The sequence below is a fragment of the Schistocerca piceifrons genome, chromosome 1, assembly GCF_021461385.2.
Source record: "Schistocerca piceifrons isolate TAMUIC-IGC-003096 chromosome 1, iqSchPice1.1, whole genome shotgun sequence".
In the NCBI taxonomy this organism is placed as follows: domain Eukaryota; kingdom Metazoa; phylum Arthropoda; class Insecta; order Orthoptera; family Acrididae; genus Schistocerca; species Schistocerca piceifrons.
Window position 1 is genome coordinate 684,619,529 of NC_060138.1, and position 25,436 is coordinate 684,644,964.

General features: G+C 42.8%; 1 protein-coding gene across 1 annotated transcript in view; it reads left to right on the forward strand.

Annotated features, from left to right (window-relative positions):
• Positions 1–25,436, forward strand: part of LOC124709385 (neuronal calcium sensor 2) — a 672,737-nt gene that overhangs the window by 194,306 nt on the left and 452,995 nt on the right. Inside the window, exon 3 of the mRNA XM_047240834.1 lies at positions 12,132–12,237. Coding sequence (XP_047096790.1) covers positions 12,188–12,237 — 50 coding nt within the window. The 5' untranslated portion in view covers positions 12,132–12,187. The remainder of the gene's footprint in view (positions 1–12,131; positions 12,238–25,436) is intronic.

Below are 25,436 nucleotides of genomic sequence, written 5' to 3' on the forward strand. Positions count from 1 at the left end.
TAGTAGATTGTCCTATGTTAATATTGGACACACTGCGTCTTGTACTGATGACCATACTCTTTGTTTTTGCTGTGTTTATTTGCATCCCGTATTCCACACACACTTCGTTCGGATCTTTCAGCATGTTATTCACTGTCCGCTCACTTTCTGCCACTAATACCGTGTCATCAGGAAGTCTGATACATTCTGTTCTCTTTCCACCAATACATATTCCTCTTTGCCCATCTAAGCTTTTCGCAATAATCTCTTTAAGGTATACGTTAAACAACAACGGGGAAAGGCAACAACCTTGTCTAACACCTCGTCCAATGCTGCTGACATTTCATTTCCAATCCTTATCCTTACTTTCTGGTGTAAATACAGATTCTGTATCAGTCGTCTCTCTTTCCAATCTTCCTTTCCTCTTCAAAATATCCAGCAGCTTGTTCCACTGAACTCAGTCAAAAGCCTTTTCTAAATCTATAAAAACAGCAAAGATTTCTCTATCTTTTTCCATATATCTTTCCCCTATAGTTCTCAACGGGCCAATAACATCTCTTGTTCCTTTGCCTCTTCTAAATCCGAACTGCTCCTCTGCAATCCCTCTATCCAGCTTGCCATATAGCCTTCTATTCAACACTTTCAGCAAGACTTTAGCTGCAAGAGAAATTAGACTGGTGGTCCGGTGCTCTTCACATTTTTTAGTGTTTCTCTTCTTCTCTATTGGTACCATAACTGTTGCAAGGCACTCACAATTGTATGATTTTACGCCGCTTTGCAGAACTATTCATTTTTTACGCTTAATACAGCGCAGTTTCATACACCACTGTTCACTGTTTATTTGTATATTTATAGGTGCGTATCGTGCTTCGTAGTGTTGCCAACATTGCCATTTGTTTTTCTTTGAACCATATTCTCTCTCTCTCTCTCTCTCTCTCTCTCTCTCTCTCTCTCTCTCTCTCTCTAGTGTGTTATATATGTGTGTTATCCAATTTAATTGTGTTACTGTGTAGTTATTTACTGTGTAAGAGAAATCAAGCAGTAGTGATGCAGTTTAAATTTTGTGTGGTGAGTAGGTGGGTGGAGGAAGAATCATAGTTGAGTGGACAGTAAGTGCATAGTAGTGTGATGCAGAGTGAATTGGAGGAAAAAGGTGAGGGGGCAAGAAGTGTAATGAAATTTAAACTCCATCACTGCTGCTTCATTTCTCTTACACCGTACATAAATACAGAGTAACATAATTAAATAGACTAACACGCATATAATGAACTACAGAGAGAGAAAAAATGTAGATCAAAGAAAAACTAGTGGCAGTGTTGGGAACACTACAAAACACGGTACACTCGTAGAAGTATACAAATAAGCAGTGAAGAGAGGTGTACGAAACTGTGCTGCGTTGAACGTCACAAATGCATAGTTCTGCAAAGCAGCGTGGCAATTCCTTATGTAGGCGAAAAACCAAGCCGAAATTACCGTAAGTGAAAACCAAAAATTTGTTAACGAAATGTTCTTCGAGCTAGAAAACAAAATTGTAAACATCTTTAATTACAGACCAATGATGATGCTTTACTTTAATAAATCGAAACGCACTTGTTGAGAAAAACACTCATTTTCTCGTAGTTGTAACGACGGATCAAAACTACCTTCAGAAATTGTAAATCAACTATAGGTAATATAGTCATTCAAATGAAGAAACGAATTTTCACTCTGCAGTGGAGTGTTCACTGATTTGAAGCTTCCTGGAAGGTTAAAGATGCGTGCCAAACAGGAACCTTTTCGCTGTCAAATGCTCTACCTTCCATACTTGTGGGCTAGGGAAGAGGTACTAATAGAGGTAACGCTGCAGGGACGGGTAGTGGGCAGCACGCGGATAGCTCAGTCCACGGAGGGATTTCCTGTGGACCGCAAAGGTCCGAACCGGCACACAGTGCCAGGAAGTTTTTCAGGGTTAAATTCCGCATCATCGACTAATCCAGTAATCACTCACTATCTCGCGCATTTTTCGTTGTTACTATGATAAGGTCCAGCACCTCGAAATAAAAATGAACTATATGTTGTTCTATGCGATTTGCAGCTGATGAAATGTTTTACTCATATTTATTTTACGAGTTGCATGGCCGTTTGGCCTTGACGACCTAGTCCCGTCGCGTTCCGATCCCTGCGTTCGAACAAACGGTCCGCTATCATTATGGTAACCAGTGATCGTGGTTTTCTTTTAAGTAGAAACTACCACTACTACCAATACCACTGCAACCACCACCGCAACAACCACCACCTCCACCACCACCACCACCACCACCACCAACAACAATAACAACAACAACATTTTAAATCGTAAAACGTGTTATTTAGTTATTCAACGGTAGTCTGGCATGTGGTATGAGTACTGTGGGAGGTGGAGGGGCTGCATGGACAGGTGACATCATATCAGATCAAGACGTGACCTCTTCTAGTTCTGTAAAAAACGGCGCCTCATCTTGCGCTCTTGCTTCCATATCCTATCCCAGTATTTAAAGCGGTTCGAGTGTGGCTGTACCGGATCGACCAATTATGACTTGGCTGAGGTTACGAACCCGACACTAGGCCCTTCTACATGCACAATGTTCTACTGACACTTGTTTGAAACTTTATTGGTTAATCTCTTAAACGTTTCTTACTTGTCGAAGTCTTTCCTCTACATCAAATGAAAGCAAAAACTGTCTCACCTTCGAAGCAACCTGCAAGAATTCAGATAAATGAAAGAGAACGTGGTCACGAGTTCCTTCCTCGGCGCCACATCAGGATCCTACTGTTTCCCGCCCGCATTCACTATCCGATCAGAAGTATTCCGGAACCTACCTGTGGACATTAATATGGTGCATGTCCACCCTTTGCCTTTATGACGGCTTGAGCTCAATGAGATGTGTAAAAGATCTGTGGAGGGAAGGCAGCCTATTCTTCTCCAATAGCCGAAACCAGAGAATGTAGTGATGTTGGGCGCTGGGTTCACGAGCGAATTGGACGTTCTAAGTCATCACAATGGTGTTCCATTGGCCTCAGGTTGGTACTATGGGCAGGCCAGTCCATTTCAGGTTTGTTATTCTCCACAAACCATTGCCTCACGTATGGTGTTTTGACAGAGTACATTGTCATACTAATTCGATCAGTCATGGTCTTCGAATTGTTTTGCTACTGTACGCAGCACCCAACGCGCTAAAATGTGTCGACGTATTTTCGCAGTTACCGTTTTCTTAAGCGCAAGGTGGCCACTCTGTAAACACGAAAAACAGTCTCATACAGTAACATCTCCTTCGTACGTGACAGCTGGCACTACATACGATGACAGGTAACGTTCTCCAAGTATTTGTCAAACCCAAACCCTTCCATCCTTTTGCAGCAGTGTATAGCATGATTCGTCACTCCAAAACACTCACTTTCAGCCATCTGCTTTCATACAGTCCCTGTTCGTCAGTGCATGAGATATGGTTGGTCTTGGATTAGCCGTGACTGATGTCTGAGTTTTCATTTTATAGTCACGCAGCCACACTCGACTTAAGCAGCCTTAGTAGTTGAAATATCCCTAAAGGATTTATTATTCAAGTGATACCTAATGGCTAGCCCTCGCTCGATGTCACTGAGCTCTTCTTGACCGACAATTCTCGTGTTACAGATTCTCTGCTACCACCTCATCGCTCGCCTCCTCCTTTTATACTGGCGGCCCACCTCTTCACCTCTTGTGACGTCTAGTGGTCAATTACGCATTACATAGAGATGTCCGGACACTTTCGATCAGATATCGTATTGTGCGCATATACTCAGGGTATGGTTCGTAGCTGGTGAGAAGGAACACTAGACCTCGTCCTGGTCGAAGGAACTTCAACTTTATTGTCTTTTCTCTGCCACGCACATGACGGTCGAACGGAAAGGCCCACCGACAGATCGGTGTATTCATGGTGAGTCGCGTGTCTCGTCAAACCGGCCACAGGAGTAGCACCCATCCGTACGACATTTTTATTGAGACTTGTTCTACCGCCTGGGACCGTTATGAAATGACGGAAGACGGAGAGGCGCTTCGTCATGGATTTGTTGAGACAGCATGAGAGTCCCAAAGGCTCAACAAAGCATAGTGGGAGACTCTACATGAAAGCTTTATTCACAAAATTCCGAGAATCCCCGTTCCAAAACATGTTACTTCCTCCAGCACGGATATCGTGCATGACAGTAAAATTAAAGACGTGCGAACTTAGAGTGTGCGATAATCTTTCTTCCCACGCGCCATCCACAAATGCAAGCAAAAGGGTAAAAATGGATCTGTACAATACATCCCCTCCGAAACCCATTGTCTGACGGGTCACGAGCTGCTAAAGTAGCCTTGACACATTGAAGGATACCTAACCACTTAATTTCCGAATAATTGTTTCATTGGTACGTGTAGAAGCGAGGTGTCAGCATATTCAGAGCTATTGTGCCCCATCGTCGAGTCAGTAACACGTGACATTTCCGCGACATTTCCGCTCTTCGTGTCGTGAATGGTATTGGCTGTTCTGTGTGTCGTGAATGGTATTGGCTGTTCTGTGGTCCCTATGTGGTGCGGCAGCCGGATTTGAAGCAACTGTATTCACCCGTTGTAGCGTGTTGTTTGGTGTCCATTGTGAAAGCACAGTCCTCTCTGTTGCGTCTACTTTCCTTGCGTTTTCCGGAAGGGTTGATTTTACGTTGAGAATGCGTGGCGTTTGTGTAAACAACCAACGCACATCAACCAGTGACACGATATCGAGTAGCCACAAAAGACTAAAGATTTTCATGAAGTTATAGAAGTAATTTAGACACAATTCTGACTCTGCGTACGAATAGGATTCATATTACGCGCACACTATTGCAGGAAAATAAAGAAACAAATTCAGCTGCTTGTGTGAGCTGGTGAAATGAACAACAAAAAGAAAATTAAATTACAATGAAATCCAGACCATTAGCTGCTTACAGTCGTTGATAAATATCAACGGGGACAGTTGAAAATGTGTCCCCAATTGGGACTCGAACCCGGGATCTCCTGCTTACATAACAGATGGCCTATCCGACTGAGCCATCGAGGACACAGAGGATGGTGCGACTGCAGGGACGTACCTCTGCCACGCTCCCCGTGAGACCAACATTTCCAACTTACTGTCCACACACTACATTTGTAGTGCCTCTGCCCACTATACTAATTACTCGCGGCACTCAGTTTACCGTTTTAAGAGTTTGAGCAATGTGAGTTCATGTTCGAAAGAACAGATATCATCTTCATATAGATATGGCCTACCGGCAAATGATCTTCTTCAGTGCGGATGCCCTCACATTGCTCAAACTCTCACGGGAATCGGTAAATGACTGCCGCGAGTAATGAGTGTAGTGGGCAGGGGCACTACAAATGTAGGGTGTGGACAGTAAGTTTGAAATGTGGGTCTCACGGGGAGCGTGCCAGAGAGAAGTCGCTGCAGTCACACAATCCTCTGTGTCCTCGATGGCTTAGTCGGATAGAGTGTCTGTCATGTAAGCAGTAGATTCCGGGTTCGAGGCCTGATTGTGTCACACATTTTCTACTGTCCCCGTTGATATTTATCAACCCTTGTGAGGAGCTGATGGTCTGGATTTCATTGTAATTTCTTGGAGAGCTGCAAGATCGCCAATCATCTTCATATTCATACATAAAGAAAAGGCGTTCAAAATCTGATTAGTTTCATAACTGTAGCTGTACAGAACAATCAAGCTATAAACATAGAATTCACATCGTCCAAAATTACTGCGCAGTAAGCGCGTTTTTTTTAACTGGGATGGCAGCGAGCTATTCTCGCGCAACATCAACTCAAAACTACTACTGTGACAATGGATGAATTACATCACGCTGAAATTTGTGTTTCGACATAGTGTCTGAGTGCAGGATCGCAACAGTAGTATTTATCTCTCGGCAGCTATTTTAACTTCTGAATCACAAACATACGTGGCCCGATAAGTGCGCCAACTAGACTCAACACCATGGGTACTGCAAACAGTCTGGATGCTTCATAAACAGATTTAATATCGGCGTGGGAGCTACTGCGACGTAAGTGAAACATGAAGTTCAGGTGTACCTAAGGGACAATTCGTTCACATAATCGATTTAAATGTTCAGTGTAACGTAAACTTAAAAAAAAAATCCTTGGAGGCGTGTGTCTGTGTGTGCCTGCCGACAAAAGAGAGCCATTTTAAAGCGCTTTGCTGAGAGTGATTTCTATTGAACCTATTTTTATAATATTTGATTTTCGTTGCTTATATTTAGAACCTCTTCCAGCAATAAAACAAGAAGAAATTTAAAAAGTGTCATGCACTTCTAAGAATAATTTGATCTAACAGTGAGTCGTAAGAAAGAAATTGGAGCAGTTCTTTTAAAGTATTTGGTGGCATTGCTGAATGTGTGTGCAGTTTCACTGTTCTATCGAGTCACCAGTCAATTGCAGCCTCACCAAACCCATCCTTCTGCGCTGCTCGGAGTATTACTTTCTCCTTATTACATCCGTTCAGGAATAAGAAGCAAACTTGTAGCAATACAAAGCCATTAGCGTAGTATTCGGCGCGGGTGAGAAACGTTATCTTGGCTGTAGGGCAGACTGCAGAAAACGAATGTCGCTAAGACACTGATCTTGTTGATGTGAGGGTTTTATGTATACGAGAAATAAAAATTCCAGTCCCTGATTAGTTGGCAGAGCAGCTCGTAGAGGGTCGATGGTGGGTGTTATCGCGAAACAGAAAGTGGATAGGGGGAAACGACGGATGGTTCTTGGCACTACATGTAAGTACTTAATGTAATCACCTACGCAGTAAACATTTAGCGGCATTAATATTCTACGTCACGTAAGATATCTTCTTCTTCTTCTTCTTCTTCTTCCGTTACGGCCTCTGTAGGACCACGGGTAGCCCCTTTGTGGACTGCATTTTCATCTTCTTCTCCCAGAACCTCTTCATTCTTTCTCTTCTTCTCTCCCGCTCTTCTTCCGAGATCTTCAGTTTCCGTTTCTTCTGACGGCTCCACTGGTGACATTCTAATCTTTTCCTGTATTTTTCTGTCATTGATCTCCGGCATATTTGTCAGTGTATATTTGTTACTCCAATTTGCCTTTCCTTCGACCTTGATCCCCAATTCCAACCAGTCCTTCCGAAGTTCAACAATCCACTTGCTTCCTGTCTTTCCTCTTGTCCTCCCTGTTGTTTCCACCTTCTCTTCGTCATTCTGTCCGCACTCATCCTAACTACATGTCCAGCACACCTTGCCCTTTTGAGCCTGATTTCCCCGGTTATTGTTCTCATGTTATTCGGCCGCGGTGGCCGTGCGGTTCTAGGCGCTGCAGTCCGGAACCGCGAGACTGCTACGGTCGCAGGTTCGAATCCTGCCTCGGGCATGGATGTGTGTGATGTCCTTAGGTTAGTTAGGTTTAAGTAGTTCTAAGTTCTAGGGGACTGATGACCTAAGATGTTAAGTCCCATACTGCTCAAAGCCATTTGAACCATTTTGTTCTCATGTTCCGGTACAATTCTTCCCTAGGTCTTCGCATCCACCTCTCTCCACCTCTTTTGGGACATAGTATTTTTCTCTGTTCTTTCTCTAGTTGTTCTTCCCCATTTCTTCCTAGTATCATCGTCTCAGCAGCATATAATACTGCATTCCTCACTGTTGCTTTTTAGTGGCTTACTTTTGCCTCTGTGGATATATTCTTTTTATTGTATATCTCTCTCGTCATGCAGAAGGCTGACCTCATCTTCTTTATCCTCTTTGTTATTCCCTCCTTGCTCCTGTTCCTTCCTGTTATAAATTCTCCCAGGTATTTAAATTTGTCCACCATTTGCACAGTGCCTTCCGATGTTACGTAAGATATGCCAATAACTCACACTTTTGATCTTCACATTGTCGTCAAGGCATAGGAATAAGTAAATAAGAGCTTGCATCTACATTAAGTTTTCGATGATATTGGGTTCAAAGCGACAGCAGATCATACCGCAAATTTCCAAAAAAGCATCAGTTGCAGGCATGGAACAGCCGAGCATGACTCTGATGTATTAAGCCACATATATTGTAAACGTTGTATTTAACTACCGAAATGCATCGTTCGTTTTCTCTAGTAACATTATCATTAACGCTTTCTACTCAGATATAGCCTGACTTGAAGATAGAAGCACTCAACTTTCTTGCAGGTGGTAGAGTATTCCTCTGCTGCTGCGTTTTGGATCATAGGTAACGTAAACGGTGTTTCAAAAGTGCCATATTCATAAGTGAGATAGTACCACTCAAAACTAGAAAAAACTTCATGTGTCCGAAAACGAATACTTATAGAGTTACGGGCCACTGTCTGTTGGCACTACAGGTGTTCAAGATGGCTACCGCTCATTATTACGTATCCTGAAAGCCGCCGCCTCTTAACACGATTCCCATCTCATTCGGAAACTAAATGGAAGCTGTGTACTGTGAAAGTTCAGCTCTTCGTCTTAGACTCCATTAGCAGAACTGTGATCTTGCATAGTGACTGTGTTTCCTGAGAACTGGCAGCAGGAGCGTGTACATACCTTCAGAAGCTATATACTAAGTTTTTGGATGTACATATAGATGAGAATCTTAATTGGAAAATTCATATTTTGGATCTCCTAAAGCGTCTAGGTTCAGTAACTTCTGCAATCAGAATAATTGCCAATTTTGAGGATGTAGAAATTTGTAAGCTAACATACTTTGCATACTTCCACTCTCTGATATCATACGGAATAATATTCTGGGGCAACTCAACACTTAGGCAAAGGATATTCACTGCTAAAAAGAAAGTAGTTAGAATAATGTGTGGGGTTTATAGTTGCGCATCTTGTAGGCATCTGATTGAAAGGTTAGGAATTCTTACAACTGCTTCACAGTACATTTACTCAGTAATGAAATTTTTTCTCAACAACATGGACCAGTTTAAAATCAACAACGACATTCATGATTACAATACCATCAAAAACAAAGACCTACACTATCCTTTGCTTAACCTATCTTTGGCACAAAAAGGGGCAAAATATGCTGCTATAAAACTTTTTGATAAATTACCACATGAAATAAAATGTCTGACAGACGGTAGTAATAGTTTCAAAAACAAATTGAAATCATACCTCCTTGACAACTCCTTCTATACCATAGATGAATTCTTGAATATGAGTAAATAAATCTGGAGATATAATATATGCATTTTGTGCCATTTAAAGGAATGGGATAGATAATATAGGTATAACACTGTAATGTAAAAAAAGACTTGTTTCCTGTGCGCATTTCTTGTGTATTTGACACGTTCCACATCATAAAGGTTTATCATTGCTATTGATCAATGGAACACGTAACTAACTTCCTCCTACACATGTCTTAGAGTGATCTTCAACGCTGCTGAATACTGACCGTTCTTGAGTTAGTAACATGACCCGTACCTAAAGTAGTATTTGTTTCCGGACGTTATTTTATAATACATTTTTCTAGTTTCCGCCAGGACTGCCTTTTGTAAGAATATGTGAGCTTTTTTTGTTTTGAACACATTGTATAGATATTAGTATGCAGATTAGAGGTTTCGCTTTCGGCTCTCGAAACTATCCTTTTTCTGGCGATGTATGTTTTGTTTGTATATACGCTGTTCGGTACGCTCTTTGTGCTGTCACGAGCTGTCGGCTCTTTCGACTGTGCGTCCGTAAACAGCGCATTCGGTAAGTTGACTCGTTCGTCTCCTTATCGATTGCTGTCCTCTCCAGGTATTCAAGGACACCTGCCATCGATCGGGCTAGAGACGATTCCATTGTGCCTTTGTCTCCCTAGTACGTTATTCCTGCCGACGGCACGTCGTAGGAGTCTTTGAGTAATGCATCTTCTGCGCGCGGGTAATATCGGCATTACGGCGGAGACCGAGACGAACTGACCCAGTTCTGGCACTTTATGGAACTGGACGATCAATGCGAAACGCAATTCGTTTATAATGGTCAGTCAGTTTAAAAGAGGTAGCTATTGTGAATACGATTGATCCCTCACTGTACAAATTAAACTCGAGGAGAGAGAGCAAGTTGAAATTCACATGCAAGCTTGTTACCCGTTATCAGGAATATATACCAGTCCTGTTTTAATTTTTCTCGTACTGTTAATTAATATTCATGTGTTATTCACTGAAAGCAAATTATCAACTCTACTATAGCACGTGGAATGAAGTTTGTTTACCTTTCTAGTTCTCTGTGTTTCTCTGCATTGTTAATCTGATTATCTCTGTAGCCGTCTGACTGTTGAACTGTACTCGTTACTGACACGGAGTACATAGCTTTGGCATTCTGTAATAAAATCTATGTGTTGGAGCCGAGTCAGTTCCGCAACTATCAGTCGCCGGATCTATAACGTCAGCGCTAATCTGCCATCTAGTTTTATAATTTGCGGCTGGAACGTCACAAACTTCGTCGAGGCATGGACATGGTTATGAGGACACGTGCTCATCCCCTGAATATGGCGGATAAAATAATAGACAGTGCCCGACGGATTAATGTTCGTGCGAGACGTGCTAGTGCGTACGTACGATTCTCGAGGATAACTTGGACAGAAGTGTTGAATGGTTGATGGGGTCGTCTCAGCTAGTACTTGCATAATTTCTGGCAGCTCCAACTGCGTTAATAACACTAGTCAACAAATTTAAACTTTCATTCTGCATCTGATTTGTAAGTGGGTGGCTTTACTTAATTTTGTAGCGTTGAGTTCACTGGTAAAATCAGCTTTTCGCAGTTACGTCACATTTCCTAAGCACACAGCAGAATCGAAAACAGTTCTGATGAACACTGAGAGGGTTAAAACAAACAAGAAATACATATTCAGAAATCCGGAACTCAGTAATATTTCATATTTACGACGCCTATTCGTAAAGTAAGATCTGATCGGTCGCAAAATGGAAACCACTGGGAAAATCAAAGATGTTTTATTTGCAACAATTAGCTACATCTTCCAGCTATTTCTATACATAGTCGCCGCTCCAGAAATGTTCAAATGTGTGTGAAATCTTATGGGACTTAACTGCTAAGGTCATCACTCCCTAAGCTTACACACTACTTAACCTAAATTATCCTAAGGACAAACAAACACACACATACACATGCCCGAGGGAGGACTCAAACCTCCGCCGGGACGAGCCGTACAGTCCATGACTGCAGCGCCTAAGACCGCTCGGCTAATCCCGCGCTGCTCGCCGCTCCGATTTAGACATTTGTCGTAGCGTTGTAACAACTTTCCGATACCCTCGTCATATAAGGTAGCCGCCTGTGCTTGCTGCCTATTCTCTACGTTGATCTACAGCTCGTTGTCTGTGCTAGAAGATTGTCTTCATGTGAGCAGAAACAAAACTCAGGGAGAGTCAGTTACGGGCTCTATTGTGGCTGATCAAACACTTCCCATTGAAAACGCTGCAGGGGCATCTTCATTGCCCCTGCAGAGTGCGGCCGAGAATTGTCATGCAGAAGGAAACGCATGACAGCTATGTTATCTGGGCTGCATGACATCAGACGAAGTCTCACCCAAGGCCATCATACTCGGTGGGAGACACTATTGTTCTAAGCATCTTTACGTGCTCACTGTGCGCTCAGAACTGAAAAGAGCGAAGTGACGCGATCTATGGGCATACTAGAGGGACTGCCCAATGCATCTGTGCAAACCTTCATCGGATTTTCACAGTGGCGTCCATTTCGCACTGCGTCGGACCTTACTTTCCAAATAGCCCTCGCCTGTACAATATCCGAATTAGTTCACAAAATATTTTCAATTTCATTCGGCTTTCGTATTCGAAAAACGTGTTTCTCTTTCGTCTGACATGTCTTCATCACAGCTACCACCTAGTGATGATTTTTAGATCTTTTAGGACTCCTGTACCGAAGAAAAATAAAAATTAAAAAATTAGACATCTAAACAAAAAAAAAACCGTAAACATCGAAATACGGAAATGAGCTACTAGAGCCCTTTCGTGCCGGAACATTTTGAAAGGTAAATTTGGATTCTAACCACGAAAATACATATTAATTGATGCATCACATTTCGGATGCAAAATAGGTGTTGAGTGTAATTTTTGACGCAGTTTTCTATTGTTTTCGTGTTAATAAGTGAATGTATATTTAATCGCGGCTTTTTTTTTCAGATGCCGTCGAACAGTAAGACGAAGAAGCATGCGCGGCATTATATTGGCCTCTCCGTATGTTCCATACATCACAACTGTTGTCGAACGCAACTGGAGTGCAGAATCGGTAAGTTTCATTTATTTATTTCTTATGTTTTCTCAGTTTACTGTCAACAATCAAGCGGGTGTTAATGATGTCGATCGTCTCCACGCAAACTTCAGGAACACATCTCTGTGTGAATCGATCCGATTCAGTTCATAGCTGAAACCATCTTACCAAGGGAAGAGCTGCATATCTTGTTTGAGGGATATTACAGTAAGTAACATTTCTTTTTCTAAGATAACGTGGTTTTATGTTCGTCAGTTTTTTCCTGCCCTACACTCTGGTGGTCGGCTTTCGAACACAACCATTAGTGTATCGTCATGTTGTACGGAGCGGAAAAGTAAGATGTTACACACTGATGTAAAGAGGAAATGTTCGGCTTTAACGTCCCGTAGACGTCGACGACTTTAACGACGGTGACGAAGATGAGACTGGACAACGATGGGGAAGGGGAAGGGAATTGACCATGTCCTTTGCAAAAGTCCAGACCCCTACCCCGTCGGGACGTCCGCACCCACCCCCTAATACCAGTCCAGTATCGTAACTATCGCATCAACTTGTTTGGTGGTCTTCGATGTCTGTTTTTTTCCCTTAATCTCAACGTTGGCGATGTTATAGTTATACGCTGAACGCATTCTGCAGTAACGATACATCTGCTTTTTGCCGAACTATTCCGTTCAACAGGGCGACTGGGACACAGATTGAACATGAAATGTATTCGCAGTTGCAAATATTGTCAACGGTCAGCTGTATAATGGAATGGTGGTTCAAATGGCTCTGAGCACTATGGGACTCAACTGCTGTGGTCATAAGTCCCCTAGAACTTAGAACTACTTAAACCTAACTAACCTAAGGACATCACACACATCCATGCCCGAGGCAGGATTCGAACCTGCGACCGTAGCGGTCGTGCGGTTCCAGACTGAAGCGCCTTTAACCGCGCGGCCACTCCGGCCGGCTAATGGAATGATGACAAGGAAAATTTGTGCCGGACTGGGAGTCGAACCCGGGTCTCCTGGTCATCACGAGCGGTCGCCTTACCACTTGTCTATCGGAAGAGGACTCACGGCCACACCCAGACTTCCGTATGTCGTCAACCACGTGTCTACAACTTGTACTCGTACATCGAGTATGTGTATTCCCGTACAGGGGAGACATTTTATTTGAAAATCGCTTGCTCGGTGTCGCCAGGTGAATACGATATTGTGCCTGTGTTATTCCGAACTACGATACGAAGTCCTTCGAAAATTTGGAATAACATAGGCACTGCAATATCGTACAAATTGAACGGTCTCCCAAACTGTACTACGTTCATTAAAGAAATTTTGAGAGAAAGGGTTACTGCACCACAGTAGGATAAAGAAAACTAAGTCTTTCTGTCGAAGGTATTTAAATTACGGCAATCGGCGAAGTGAGATAAAATGGAGATTAAGGTTAATAGGTGGCACGTTTTCTAAATCTTTGTAAAGGAAAATTGATTTGCGGTGGCGACAAACAGGATACACTGAAATATGGTCAGCAATTGTCCATCGATAAGTAAGTTATAAGAAAGAACATGTGGTGCTAACAGCACAAGCTATTTTCTCGGGCTGGAGTCCAGTCCCAACCAAATACTAATAGTGTTTCGACTGAATCGCATCATCGCGTGGACTCCACAATAGCAGTAGTAACCCAAGCCGTTATGTCACTGAGATGGACGGGAGGCGGGTCTAAGCCATGCGACAGGATGGACGTCTGATAACTTCTGTGACTGGATAAGTGCTATAAAGACCAAAGAGTGTTCATCGAATCACCCTGAGTTAGTAATTCAGAAGTGGTGGAGTAGTCCTCTGATTGACTGAAGGACCTGACCTCCAGCAGGATACTATAGACGAGAAAACGGCTGTACTTCGCTCTGCCAGGAACATCCGCACTCGTGGCAAACTGTGGAAGAAATACTAATGATTGTTTTTCGTCCCTAATAAATATTCAGGCCGGCCGTTGTGGCCGAGCGGGTCTAGGTGCTTCAGTCTGGAACCGCGCGACCGCTACGGTCGCTACGGTCGCAGGTTCGAATCCTGCCTCGGGCATGGCTGTGTCTGATGTCCGTAGGTTAGTTAGGTTTAAGTAGTTCCAAGTTCCAGGGGACTGATGACCTCAGCTATTAAGTCCCATAGTGCTGAAAGCTATTTGAACCATTTTTGAACTCCCTTATGACAGTCCAGCAGTAATCTGCTAAAATGCTAGGGCTCCACTTTCCAGCATATCTCTTCTCAAATGTGGCAATATCTTGATGAAATCGCTCCCCATGTTCATCACTTACTGCACCACAATCTTTGTGGAAGAAGTCAAGATGACTATGTAAGAAATGTATTTTCATTGACATGTTGCACCCAAGTTTTTCATAAGATGACAACATGTTATCCACAATCTCCTTGTAATTTATTGCTTGTTTGTTCCCTAAGAACTGTAAACAGACTGTCTTAAAACATTCCCATGCATGCGTCTCATCACCTTGTATGATTCCATCAAAAGTATGGTCTCCAAACAGCTCTCGAATCGGTGGGCCTACAAAGATGCCCTCCTTCATTTTGGCATCACTTAAGTAACGGAATTTTTTCCTTAAGTACTTAAACTCGTCACCATCTTTGTTCATTCCCTTAACAAAGTTTTTCATGAGACCCAACTTCATGTGCAAGGGCGGGAGCATAATCTTCTTAGGGTCTATTAGAGGTTATCTCTTAATGTTCTTTATGGCTGGTTGAAGAGATTTTCTGGTGAGCCATTCATGTTTACTGTAATGAGATGCACGAGCTCTGCTATCCCATTCACAAAGCAAGCAGCAATATTTAGTATACCCTAACAGCATCCTAATGGCAGTGTAACCACTTCCAAGTCAACACAAATCTGCCATTGAGAGTCATTATACATGATGGATTCTAGTAAAATTTTCAGGTTTTAGTATGACTCTATGCCCAACTGGAATAGAAGGAAGCTCATTACCAATATGTAAAAGCACTGCTTTTTAGCTCAACTCTGACGAATCAATAAAGAGTCTCCACTCATCAGGCTTGTAATTAATTCTGATAGCCTTCATTAGACCTCTAATGAGATCACTTAACTCATTTTGAGAACGTTTTTGTGGATCATCAGTAGATGATATATTTGGAAGAAACTCTGGATCTTGTGATGTACATGGTTCAGGACATTTAGAATCCCCATCAGAAGTTATCTCGTACTCTGTCGGTATTTCAGGTATTGGCAATCCTTCCCCACGTAGAACTGGACGTACGGCACATGGAATGTTAGGCTAGATCACTGTCCGCTTCTTCTTCTTCTTCTTCTTAGATATTCCTTTCTTGATAGGTTTGGTTGGTTGGTTTGGGGGGAGTAAAGGGACCAGACTGCTACGGTCATCGGTCCCTTTCTTGATGGAAGGAAACATAAAAAAGTAGCAGTCACTGACATGGTTAGTTGACCCACGCCAGATCATGGGTACTGCAAAGGGCATTGAACGTCCTTTCCCATGCATACAATTCCTGAGGTTAGATCACATGTGGAGCCCAGAGTTTACCCTGACCACCTATTTTGCACCCAAAATAACAACTGTAAGCTTTGTTAATCAATGGAGTTACTTGCTATTTTTGTGAAGCAAATGTCACTTCTCCACACACATTGCAAAATGTGTCAGCACTGTTAACACAAACCCGTGACATTTTTGTTCACTTCACTTGCAGTCAACTTGAACAACTGGTAGTTAATCTGGAAACAAATGTGCAAAAATTATTACATGCAGTTATAATGTCACTGAAGTTGAAGAGGAGGGAGACAAGAAGGTCACTGAAATTGGTATCAAAATGTTTATATCCAAAACATTGCAGACAGGTAAGCCCAGGGACAATAATATAATCCACTGTTACTGGTTATTATGACTTTGATAAACCATTATAATATTTGATTTTAAACTTTACGTAAAAATCCGTATATAATCATCTCACTGTAATAAAACAGTGTAAAATGAAAACTAGAGCTAATTTTGAATTGTCTTTGTGATATTCGCGGTCAGCAGATTAGAACTGATAGGAATTGGCTATTTTCATTCGATTTACATTTCCATTGCTGCACAGTGTTGTAATACACTACGTATAAACGATCACATTTCCTGAGATGACATGGGATTCTTCCTAATACGGGTGCTGTCTTTAATACAGCTGACCGAAGAGCATAAGTAGGCAGTAGGACAGGATCCTCGCAGCAGACGACAGTAGGGGCCACGGCGTGATGGACGGCCGCGGCGGCCGTCAGCCGTGACGGGTGGAAATTTGCCGGCCCATTATGGGGGAGGCGGCGGCGTGGCGAGTATTAAGAGAGACATCGATCCCCGCTAATTGGCCCGCGCCCGCATTACTCGCCAGCCGCGCCGCTCCCCCGTCTTCCGCAAGTTCACTTCTTAATTTGGCCGCTAATGGAAGCGGTCGCCACCAGCAACACCGCCAAACTTCGGTTTCGTAATCAACCACTGCACGTAGTAAACAGAGGGAAGCGAATACGCGTCACAACCACTGAATGAAAAAAAAATTAGTGACACATTAGGGGCAAGTAAGTTCACAAATAGCGGTCGAAACAAAGCAGTAACTTTATCAGCAGTGAATCAAACTGCACACTGTCTAAACAGAAGTATCCGGACATCCTTAAGTAACGTGGAATTGGCCACCATATATCGTTAGAAGGGAACCTGCCAGTAAAAAAGGAGGCGGAGATAATTGCGTTGTCAGTAGAGAAGCTGTAAGAACAGAACGGGTCTGTCCAGAGCGCTCAGTGACTTCCAAGGAAAACTACCCATTGCGTGTCACCTGAGTAACAAATCCATCAGGGAAAATTCAGCCCTTCTATAACTGGCCAGACTGACTGTTGGTGAAGTGATTGTGAAAAAGAAACGCGGAGGAGCTGCTACGGATAAACCAAGACCAGGCAGGCCTCGTGTACTAACGGACAGGCACCGTCGAGTACTGCAGAGGGTGGTTCTAAAAATTCTCGTGAAATCACCGGCAGAAATAACTCGTGAGTTCCAAGGTGCTACCAGCAATCCAGCTAACAGAATGACTGTGCACAGGGAGTTAGAAATAATGGCGTACAATGCTTTTCATAGCCTCACAAGTTGCCAATGCTATGCGGCGTTTGAGGGGCCGTAAAGAGTGACGTCACTGAGCAATGGACAACTGCATATAAGTGATTTGGTGTGATTAATCGCTCTGTACTCTATGGTAATCTGATGGAAGGGCCGGCTTTGGCGAACGCCTGGAGAACATTACCTCCCATCATGTATAGTGCCAATAGTGAGACACAGAGGAGATGATGATACGGTATGGGGGCTCTTACTGGCCCAAAGAAAACTCTAAATGCAGAAGGGGATGAACACACTGTGTATTGCGACCAGTACACGAACTGTTCGGAGACGATCGTTGTTTATATGAGAGTAACAATACACCACATCACAAAGCAGCATCTGTGAGGCAATGAATCGTAGATGATAACATTCGCGAAGTGGTCTTATCTGCCCAGGGCCCTGACCAGAAACCAGTGAGACACCTTTGGCATGAGTTAAAACGCAGAGTTTGCTACAGATCCCAGCGTCCGACATCACAACCTTCCCTGGTTTCGGCTCATGGGGAAGAATGGTCTGCCATTCCTCCACACAGACGTTCAGACACCTCATTGAAAGTGTCCGCAGCAGAATTCAAGCCGTCGTAAAGGCGAAAGGAGGCAACTCACTCAATTAATGTCTACTAATGTCCCGATACTTCTGATCACTTTATATATATGCTGCCTATAAACTGAAGAGCAAACAGTGCTGTGATAGTTTGTTGGCCGTTTCCGGAACAACGCCTTACCTGTCGTACAGGCACTGTAACAGTCATTTTCCCGTCTTACCCTGCAGTTCACCGTGCGGTCACTTACGTAGATTCTGGTGATGTAGGTGTCTTCCGGTAGTTATGTTGGTGACAGACTTCTGATAACACTTGTGAAAATAAGCTCTCCCTGGCGTGTCCGAGCACTGCACCGATGACGCAATGGTTCGCTCACTGGATTCCCATTTGGTCATCCAGATAGGTTTCCCGTGATTTTCCTAAATCGCTCCAGACAAATGCCACGGTGGTTCTTTTTAAAGGTCACGACCGATTTCTTTTCCCCTCCTTCAGTGATCCGAGCCTGTGCGCAGTCAGTGATGGCCTCGTAGTCGTTGGGACGTTGAACACCAATGTGCCTTCCGAGCACCGCGTTCTCACTGATTTGAAAGACGCGCTGCGGAAGGGTCGGAGTAACTGTGATAAATAGCCTTGTGACGTAATAGTGTAGAAAGAGTTGAACTAGTCTCATCGCTCTTCAGTTTATAGACGACCTACGCGACCATCAATTCTAACTGATCAGGTTCTCAGCTAAAGAGATTGTGAGAGAGGGGTGTTTCGTTTGAAAAATATAATGGAAACACTTACATTAAGAACGGATAATAACTGCTTCTCACCCTAAACATATTTTACAATAATTTCTCACGGGAGGATCTACTTCCGAATATGTATATTATAGATTTAATTACTAAAAAGAGTATGTAGGAAAACAAGGCTGAGGAAGACCTAACCAGGAGAAGTGACAGGTTAGTGGAGATTACACTAAGACTTTCAGGGACAGTTAACTTGTTGAGGAAAGGAGCATTAGAGAGGGCGTAACAGTACTAGAATGTTCATAACAGTTGTAGAGGATATTGGACGCAGTACCATCGTAAAGATGAAAAGATTAGCACACAGTTGGTAAACATAGAGCACAGTATCGAACGAGTCAAGCGAGTGATGAGTTTAAAAGATTTACCGACCTTTACTCATAATTGTAAGCAAGTACAGGACTTCACATTTCAATATGTGATGTAATTTCGAATTTATTGACGTAGTTAAACAAACGGGGTTAGTAATTTCGAAATTATTGACGTAGTTAAACAAACGGGGTTAGCCTAAGAGATTATCCAGTTGTAGAGTATAAAATATTCGCCTTTCTTCTTTAAAAAGGAAGTGTCACACTGTTGTCAACTTTAAAAAACAGGGCACATTGAGTGTTCGGTATAAACTTAATTATGTATGTAGACAGTTCATCCATCCCGAGAACCGATAGTCTCGACAATTTCTACCTGTTACCGATATCGATACTGGCAAGATATCGTTTCTGGAAATTCCAACACGATATCAAAATCTCTGTAGTAGTTTCTGATACTAATCCCGACATGTAAAAAGAAGCGAGTAAAGAACTTCAGTTTACGTATGTCCAGAGAGAAGGTTAATAAAACATTTTATTGATTTACTTACTAAAACGTGATTACAACTTACATTTTACGTTTGCATTCAGTAACATTTTTCTATTGCGCTTACGGATGATAAATGCAATGTAAGTTTTAATGGCAAAAATATATCTTTTAGGCCATGTAATTATAGTTAAACAAATTTCGGGTTTTTTCCTTTACTTTTACTGTGAAACTTTGCTTCTTGCCTAATTTCATGATTCTTGTTCAACGGGATGTACCGGGAAGGTATTGTTGAGTGAGTTGGCGAGTATCAAAATATGTGTCATAAATGGCCGTATGTTTTAACTGCGTTCATTTATAACCTCCAGTTTTTTACATCAGCAAGGGACTGTAGACCTTAGTATGTGACACAAATTCCAACTCGAACCGTCTACCCAATCATGGGAAAAAGGGCTCTTAACAGTCGGGCGGACGGACAGAGAGAGAGAGAGAGATGGACAGACGGACGGACAACAAAGCGATCCTACAAGGATTTCGTTTTTACCTACTGAGGTGCGGAACCCTAAAAATTGCATCTCGAAACCGCCAAAAGCTGCTGTAATGTTTGTTTATCGACAACCAGTTTTGATCGAACGACCATCTTCACGTTACAGATACCTTACATCGGGTTGAAAGAAGGTTCCTTGTCGCCAAGTATACAATTATTATTAGTTGCAGCATCTGTCACTCCTACAAGAATCCATTATTTTATACATTTTCCTATTAGTTCATCAAGTGCACTAATTCACAGTCATTGATACGTCTTTTGTGAGACTGTGTGAATCACTGCAGTGGACTGATGTAAAGGTGTCCGTGACTTATCTTTATGATTTCTGGACGCAAACTGCTTGTCGATAAATACTTACATATTACAACATTCCATAATCAGGTTTTTTTAATTACATTGACACTATACAGCACTGTTTACAGAAACTATTTAGTGTGTGAGCTGTTTACTGCCATCCATATGCATAGAATCTAAATAAACTACTACATCAGAGCGAGGAATCTTTTTATTTAGGTACAAAGAATAGATATTCAAGAAATTAGGTGAAAGTTGGTTCTATCTTTAACGTTCCCGAATCGTTGTTGTTGTTTTCGGTCCGAAGACTGATTTGATGCACTTCTCCACGCTACTCTGTTCTGTGCAAGGCTATTCATCTCTGAATAAATAACTGCAACTCACACTCTTCTGAATCTGCTTACTGTACTCATCTCTTGGTCTCCCTCCACGAGTTTCCACCCCCTACAGTTCCCTCCAGTAACAAGTTGATGATCGCCTGATGTCTCAGAATGTGTCCTATCAACCGATCCCTTCTTTTGGTCAGGTTGTGTCAAAGATTTCTTTTCTTCCCAGTTCTCTTCACTATCTCCTCATTAGTTAAGTGATCTATCCACTTAATGTTCAGCAATCTTCTGTAGCACCACATTTTGGAAGCTTCTATTCTCTTCTTGTCGTAACTGTTTACCGTTAATGTTTCACTTCCACACCTGCGTACACTCCAGGCAAATACTTTTAGAAAAGACTTACTAACACCTAAATCACTATTCGATGTTAACAAATTTCCCTTCTTCAGAAACGCTTTCCTTGCCATTGCCAGTCTACATTTTATATCCTCTGTACTTCGGCCATGAGCAGTTATTTTGCTGCCCAAATAGCAAAAATCATCTATTGCTTTCAGAGTCTCGTTTCGTTATCTGATACCTTGTGCATCACCTGATTTAATTATACTATATAACGTTATCTTTGTTTTGTTTTTGTTGATGCCCATCATATAGCCTCCAACATATTCACTCAGTAATTACTGCCTCATAAAGTGTTTGCGTAGATCAAGGCAATAGGTCCCATTTTCTCAGTGTTTCTTAAACTAGTTGGACATCTTGAGCTGTTTTTCCAGAGATCGTGTACGTATCTGACTATATTTTTTATGCTGAATTCCTCTCGGAATTGATTGGTGCTAGTATCTACTCTTCATTCAAACCTTGACTAAAATAAGAAAAAAAAATGTAGATGGCTGTAAACAAAGCGAGGTCACAATGCAGAGCCCTTTGTAAATTAATGTATCCAATGGGTGTAGAAAAAGGAACTCATAAGGATAATAGGGAATTCTGAAATTTTGGCAAAGTGCTGTCTTTCGTATAGAAATCACCCAGAAAACACGTGGAATCCTGAAATTTGAAATTCTGAGCTAGTATGTTCCTCAGTGAAATAAATTAACTCTTCAGTAGTGGTCATCCCAAGAAATCAAATAGACCTAAAATGTTCATCATGGTAAAATACAAAAAACGAGGTACATTGAACATAGAATAATATGTATTCAAATGTTTTATGAAAGACTGTTACGTGATGCAGTGCCTTGCAGCAGATAATGTGAGAAACAGAGAGAACACCAGAAAAATTCAAGAATTTAGACTGCATAGTAATTAAGATTATAATTAAACAATTGTTCTATTCAGGATTAGCGCCTTTACAAAGCAGCGAAAGATGGCTTCACGTTCGTAGCCTTCCAATAGCGTACTCCTATGTAGTACACACCTGATCATGTCTTTTCACCCAACAACAGTTTGTAAGATGAAGTTCGAGCTAAATGGAATGGTAGAGGATGATCCGGGCAGAAACAGCGATCAGTGATTTAGACTCTGGAAACACTTATTCTTCCATAAGATGCCTCTAAATCCATTAAAGGCTTATCGTCAGCGCATATACAGAGCATCATTTCGTGAACTAAGATACATATCGTCGACATAATTCTTGTGAAAACAAGTTTAGAGTATACGTGCAAACTGAATTTACTTTTCCAGAATGAGATTTTCACTCTGCAGCGGAGTGTGCGCTGATATGAAACTTCCTGGCAGATTAAAACTGCGTGCCGGACCGAGACTCGAACTCGGGACCTTTGCCTTTCGCCGGCGAGTGCTCTACCAACTGAGCTACCCAAGCGCGACTCACGCCCCGTCCTCACAGCTTTACTTCTGCCAATACCTCGTCTCCTACCTTTCATATCAGCGCACACTCCGCTGCAGAGTGAAAATCTCACTCTGGAAACATCCCCTAGGCTAAGCCATGTCTCCGCAGTATCCTTTCTTTCAGGAGTGCTAGTTCTGCAAGGTTCGCTTCTGTAAAGTTTGGAAGGTAGGAGACGAGGTACTGGCAGAAGTAAAGCTGTGAGGACGGGGCGTGAGTCGTGCTTGGGTAGCTCATTTGGTAGAGCACTTGCCCGCGAAAGGCAAAGGTCCCGAGTTCGAGTCTCGGTCCGGCACGCAGTTTTAATCTGCCAGGAAGTTTCGAATTTACTTTTGTTTGATGAATGTTATTACTACTTACGTCTCGTATATGAAGACGTGATAAAATTTCTTTTTGTTTTGATAGTTCTACGGTTCGTATTTCTGTATCAACAATTGTGGGACCTGTAGCTCCATATGCTGTCCGTACGATAGCTTTCTCCCTTTCCATTGCCTGCTGCGATTGGCGCGGGGAAGAACGCCTCGGTAAGCCTCGATATGAATTCAAGTCTTTGTAATTCTACCTTTGTGCTCCTATCGGCGAGATGTGCTTTGGGGGGGGGGGGGGGGGGAGTATGTTGCCTCGATTTCCTTGAAACGTAAGCTCCTGAATCCCGCAGTTGTAACTGTGAACCACACCGTGATGCTCAACGCCTCTCTTGCAGCATCTCACACGGGAGACACTTCCGCCCTTCCTCAAGGGTCCGCAGCTCGTGGTCTAGTGGCTAGCGGTGCTGCATCTGGATCACGGGGTTCGGGGTTCGATTCCGGCCGGCTTGGGGATTTTCTCTGCCCGGGGACTGGGTGCTTGTGTTGTCCTCATGCGCAGTTGAACGCCCCAAAAACCGATAATCATAATCATCATTTTCCTCAAGGAACCCCGAGACGAAACGCGCCGCTCTTCTTCGGATGATCTCAGTTTCTTGTATAACGCTGCTCAGTAAGAGTGCTAGAGTGAGGAACACAACATTTAGTATCGATCGAAAATGCTTCTGTACGGTATCTTTTTCGTGTGTTAGCTACATTTCCCAAGGATTCTCCCTGTGTTCCGGGAGTCTGAGATCTGCCTTCTGATAGATAGCGTTTATATGGATCGTTCCACTTGAAATAGCTCTGTGAGCATAGTACCTGATATTGAAAGTGACGTGCTGTTTCCAGAAATATTGAAAATTTTTGTTTTGTTTTTGGGAACTTGTGGTTAGTTCCTATGGGACCAAACTGCTGAGGTAATCGGTCACGAATATTGACTAATCTGCTCTGTACGTGATATTTATTTATACTGAATATTAAGTGCCAATCCCCGCACCAACATTGGTCATCTGCTGGTCTTCCAGAATTTCCTTACTGCTTTTTAGCGTTGCGACTTCTCTGTCTAGGGAGTCCCAGCAGAAATGCACAGTATGAGGCGATACGGCGTGATCATTCGAAGGAAAAAAAAAGTGTAGTAAACTTAGGCTCTAAAATGCCTTGCGTAAGAGCTGTGATCACTTTTTCAGCAGAAGAGATGTTTCACACTTGCGAAGATTAAAAGTGCTCCTAATTGTCAAGATTTGCACTTGAGAGTTCATATTCATTCAATTTTTTGTTGTTGATTTGGTTCATACTACCTCCTCCCAAAATATGGAAGCAAGGAACTTGCAATGGAACAGATTTGTTTCACAGTACATAAGATGTGGTGCTTATAGCTCTGAAGATATGCTTTGCAGAGCCCTTGTTTACTACGTAGACTTTCTTGCTTCGAATGATCGTTTCTGTCATATCCGTGAATTTTGACCATTTCTCCCGGACCACAGTATATACAGCACTATTGTTTGCGAACAATGTGAGGGAGTTTTCGACAAATCATGGGTAATACCGTGTCAGAGTTGACAAAAGTGTGCACTCCAGACGAGGTTATGGGTCATTGTGTTACCAAATATTTTACCATTGCGCCAGCACTGTCGACAGTAGTAGTTTCCTGCAGGGCGTAGCGGATGTGTGCCAAGGCTGGCCACGGTGCTCGTTAGCAGGAGGTGCGCGGCGTGCCGGCCGTGACGTCACTCCGTCGGGTGGCGGCCGTCAGCGGCTTGATGCCTGCCAGGCGGCTGCATGCGAGGCGTGGGCGTGGCCGCTGCCGCAGCGGCGGCCGCCCCGAGGAAGCCGGAAGCTCGCGTCACGCCGACGCCTATTTTCGGCCCGCATTAGTTAGTACAACTGCAGTCGCCGTGGTCTCCTTTACTGTCTTTCTGAGCCATGTCAGCAGTATCGGAGCAGTCGCTCTGCAAATTCTGAACACTCTTTCGGTTCTTCATTGTTGGGAGATAACTGGAACTAACAAACTTTACTGCGCCCTTATTGATATTGAAAGTACATTACACGATTCTTGGCTGAGTGAACGCTACTTTGCACATACCGAGTACCATTCCCTTATCGAACTGACATGAGGTTGTATAGATCCAGGTGCGAAGAAAAATTATCTGTTGCTACCGCCACGAAAATTCCTTGACAGAAAAGTAAAGACAGCTCCGTTAGCACATTGAGGTGACAAAAGTCAGAGGATACCTCCTAATATCCTGTTGGACCACTTTTCGCCTGGCGCAGTGCAGCAGCTCGACGTGGCATAGACTCAACAAGTCGTTGGAAGTCCCTTGCAGAAATATTAAACCATGCTGTTCCTAAGCCCTCCATAATTGGCAAACTGTTACTGCTGCAGGATTTTGTTCACGAACTGACCTCTCGATTATGTCCCATAAATGTTCGATGGAATTCATGTCTTGTTATCAGAGTGGACAGATTATTCGCTCTAATCGTCCAGAATATCCTTCAAACCAGTCACGAACAGCTGTGGTCCGATTACATGGCGCACTGTCATCCAAAAACATTAAATCGTTGTCAGCGAACATGAATTTCATGATTGTACCTCACGTGAAAAGAA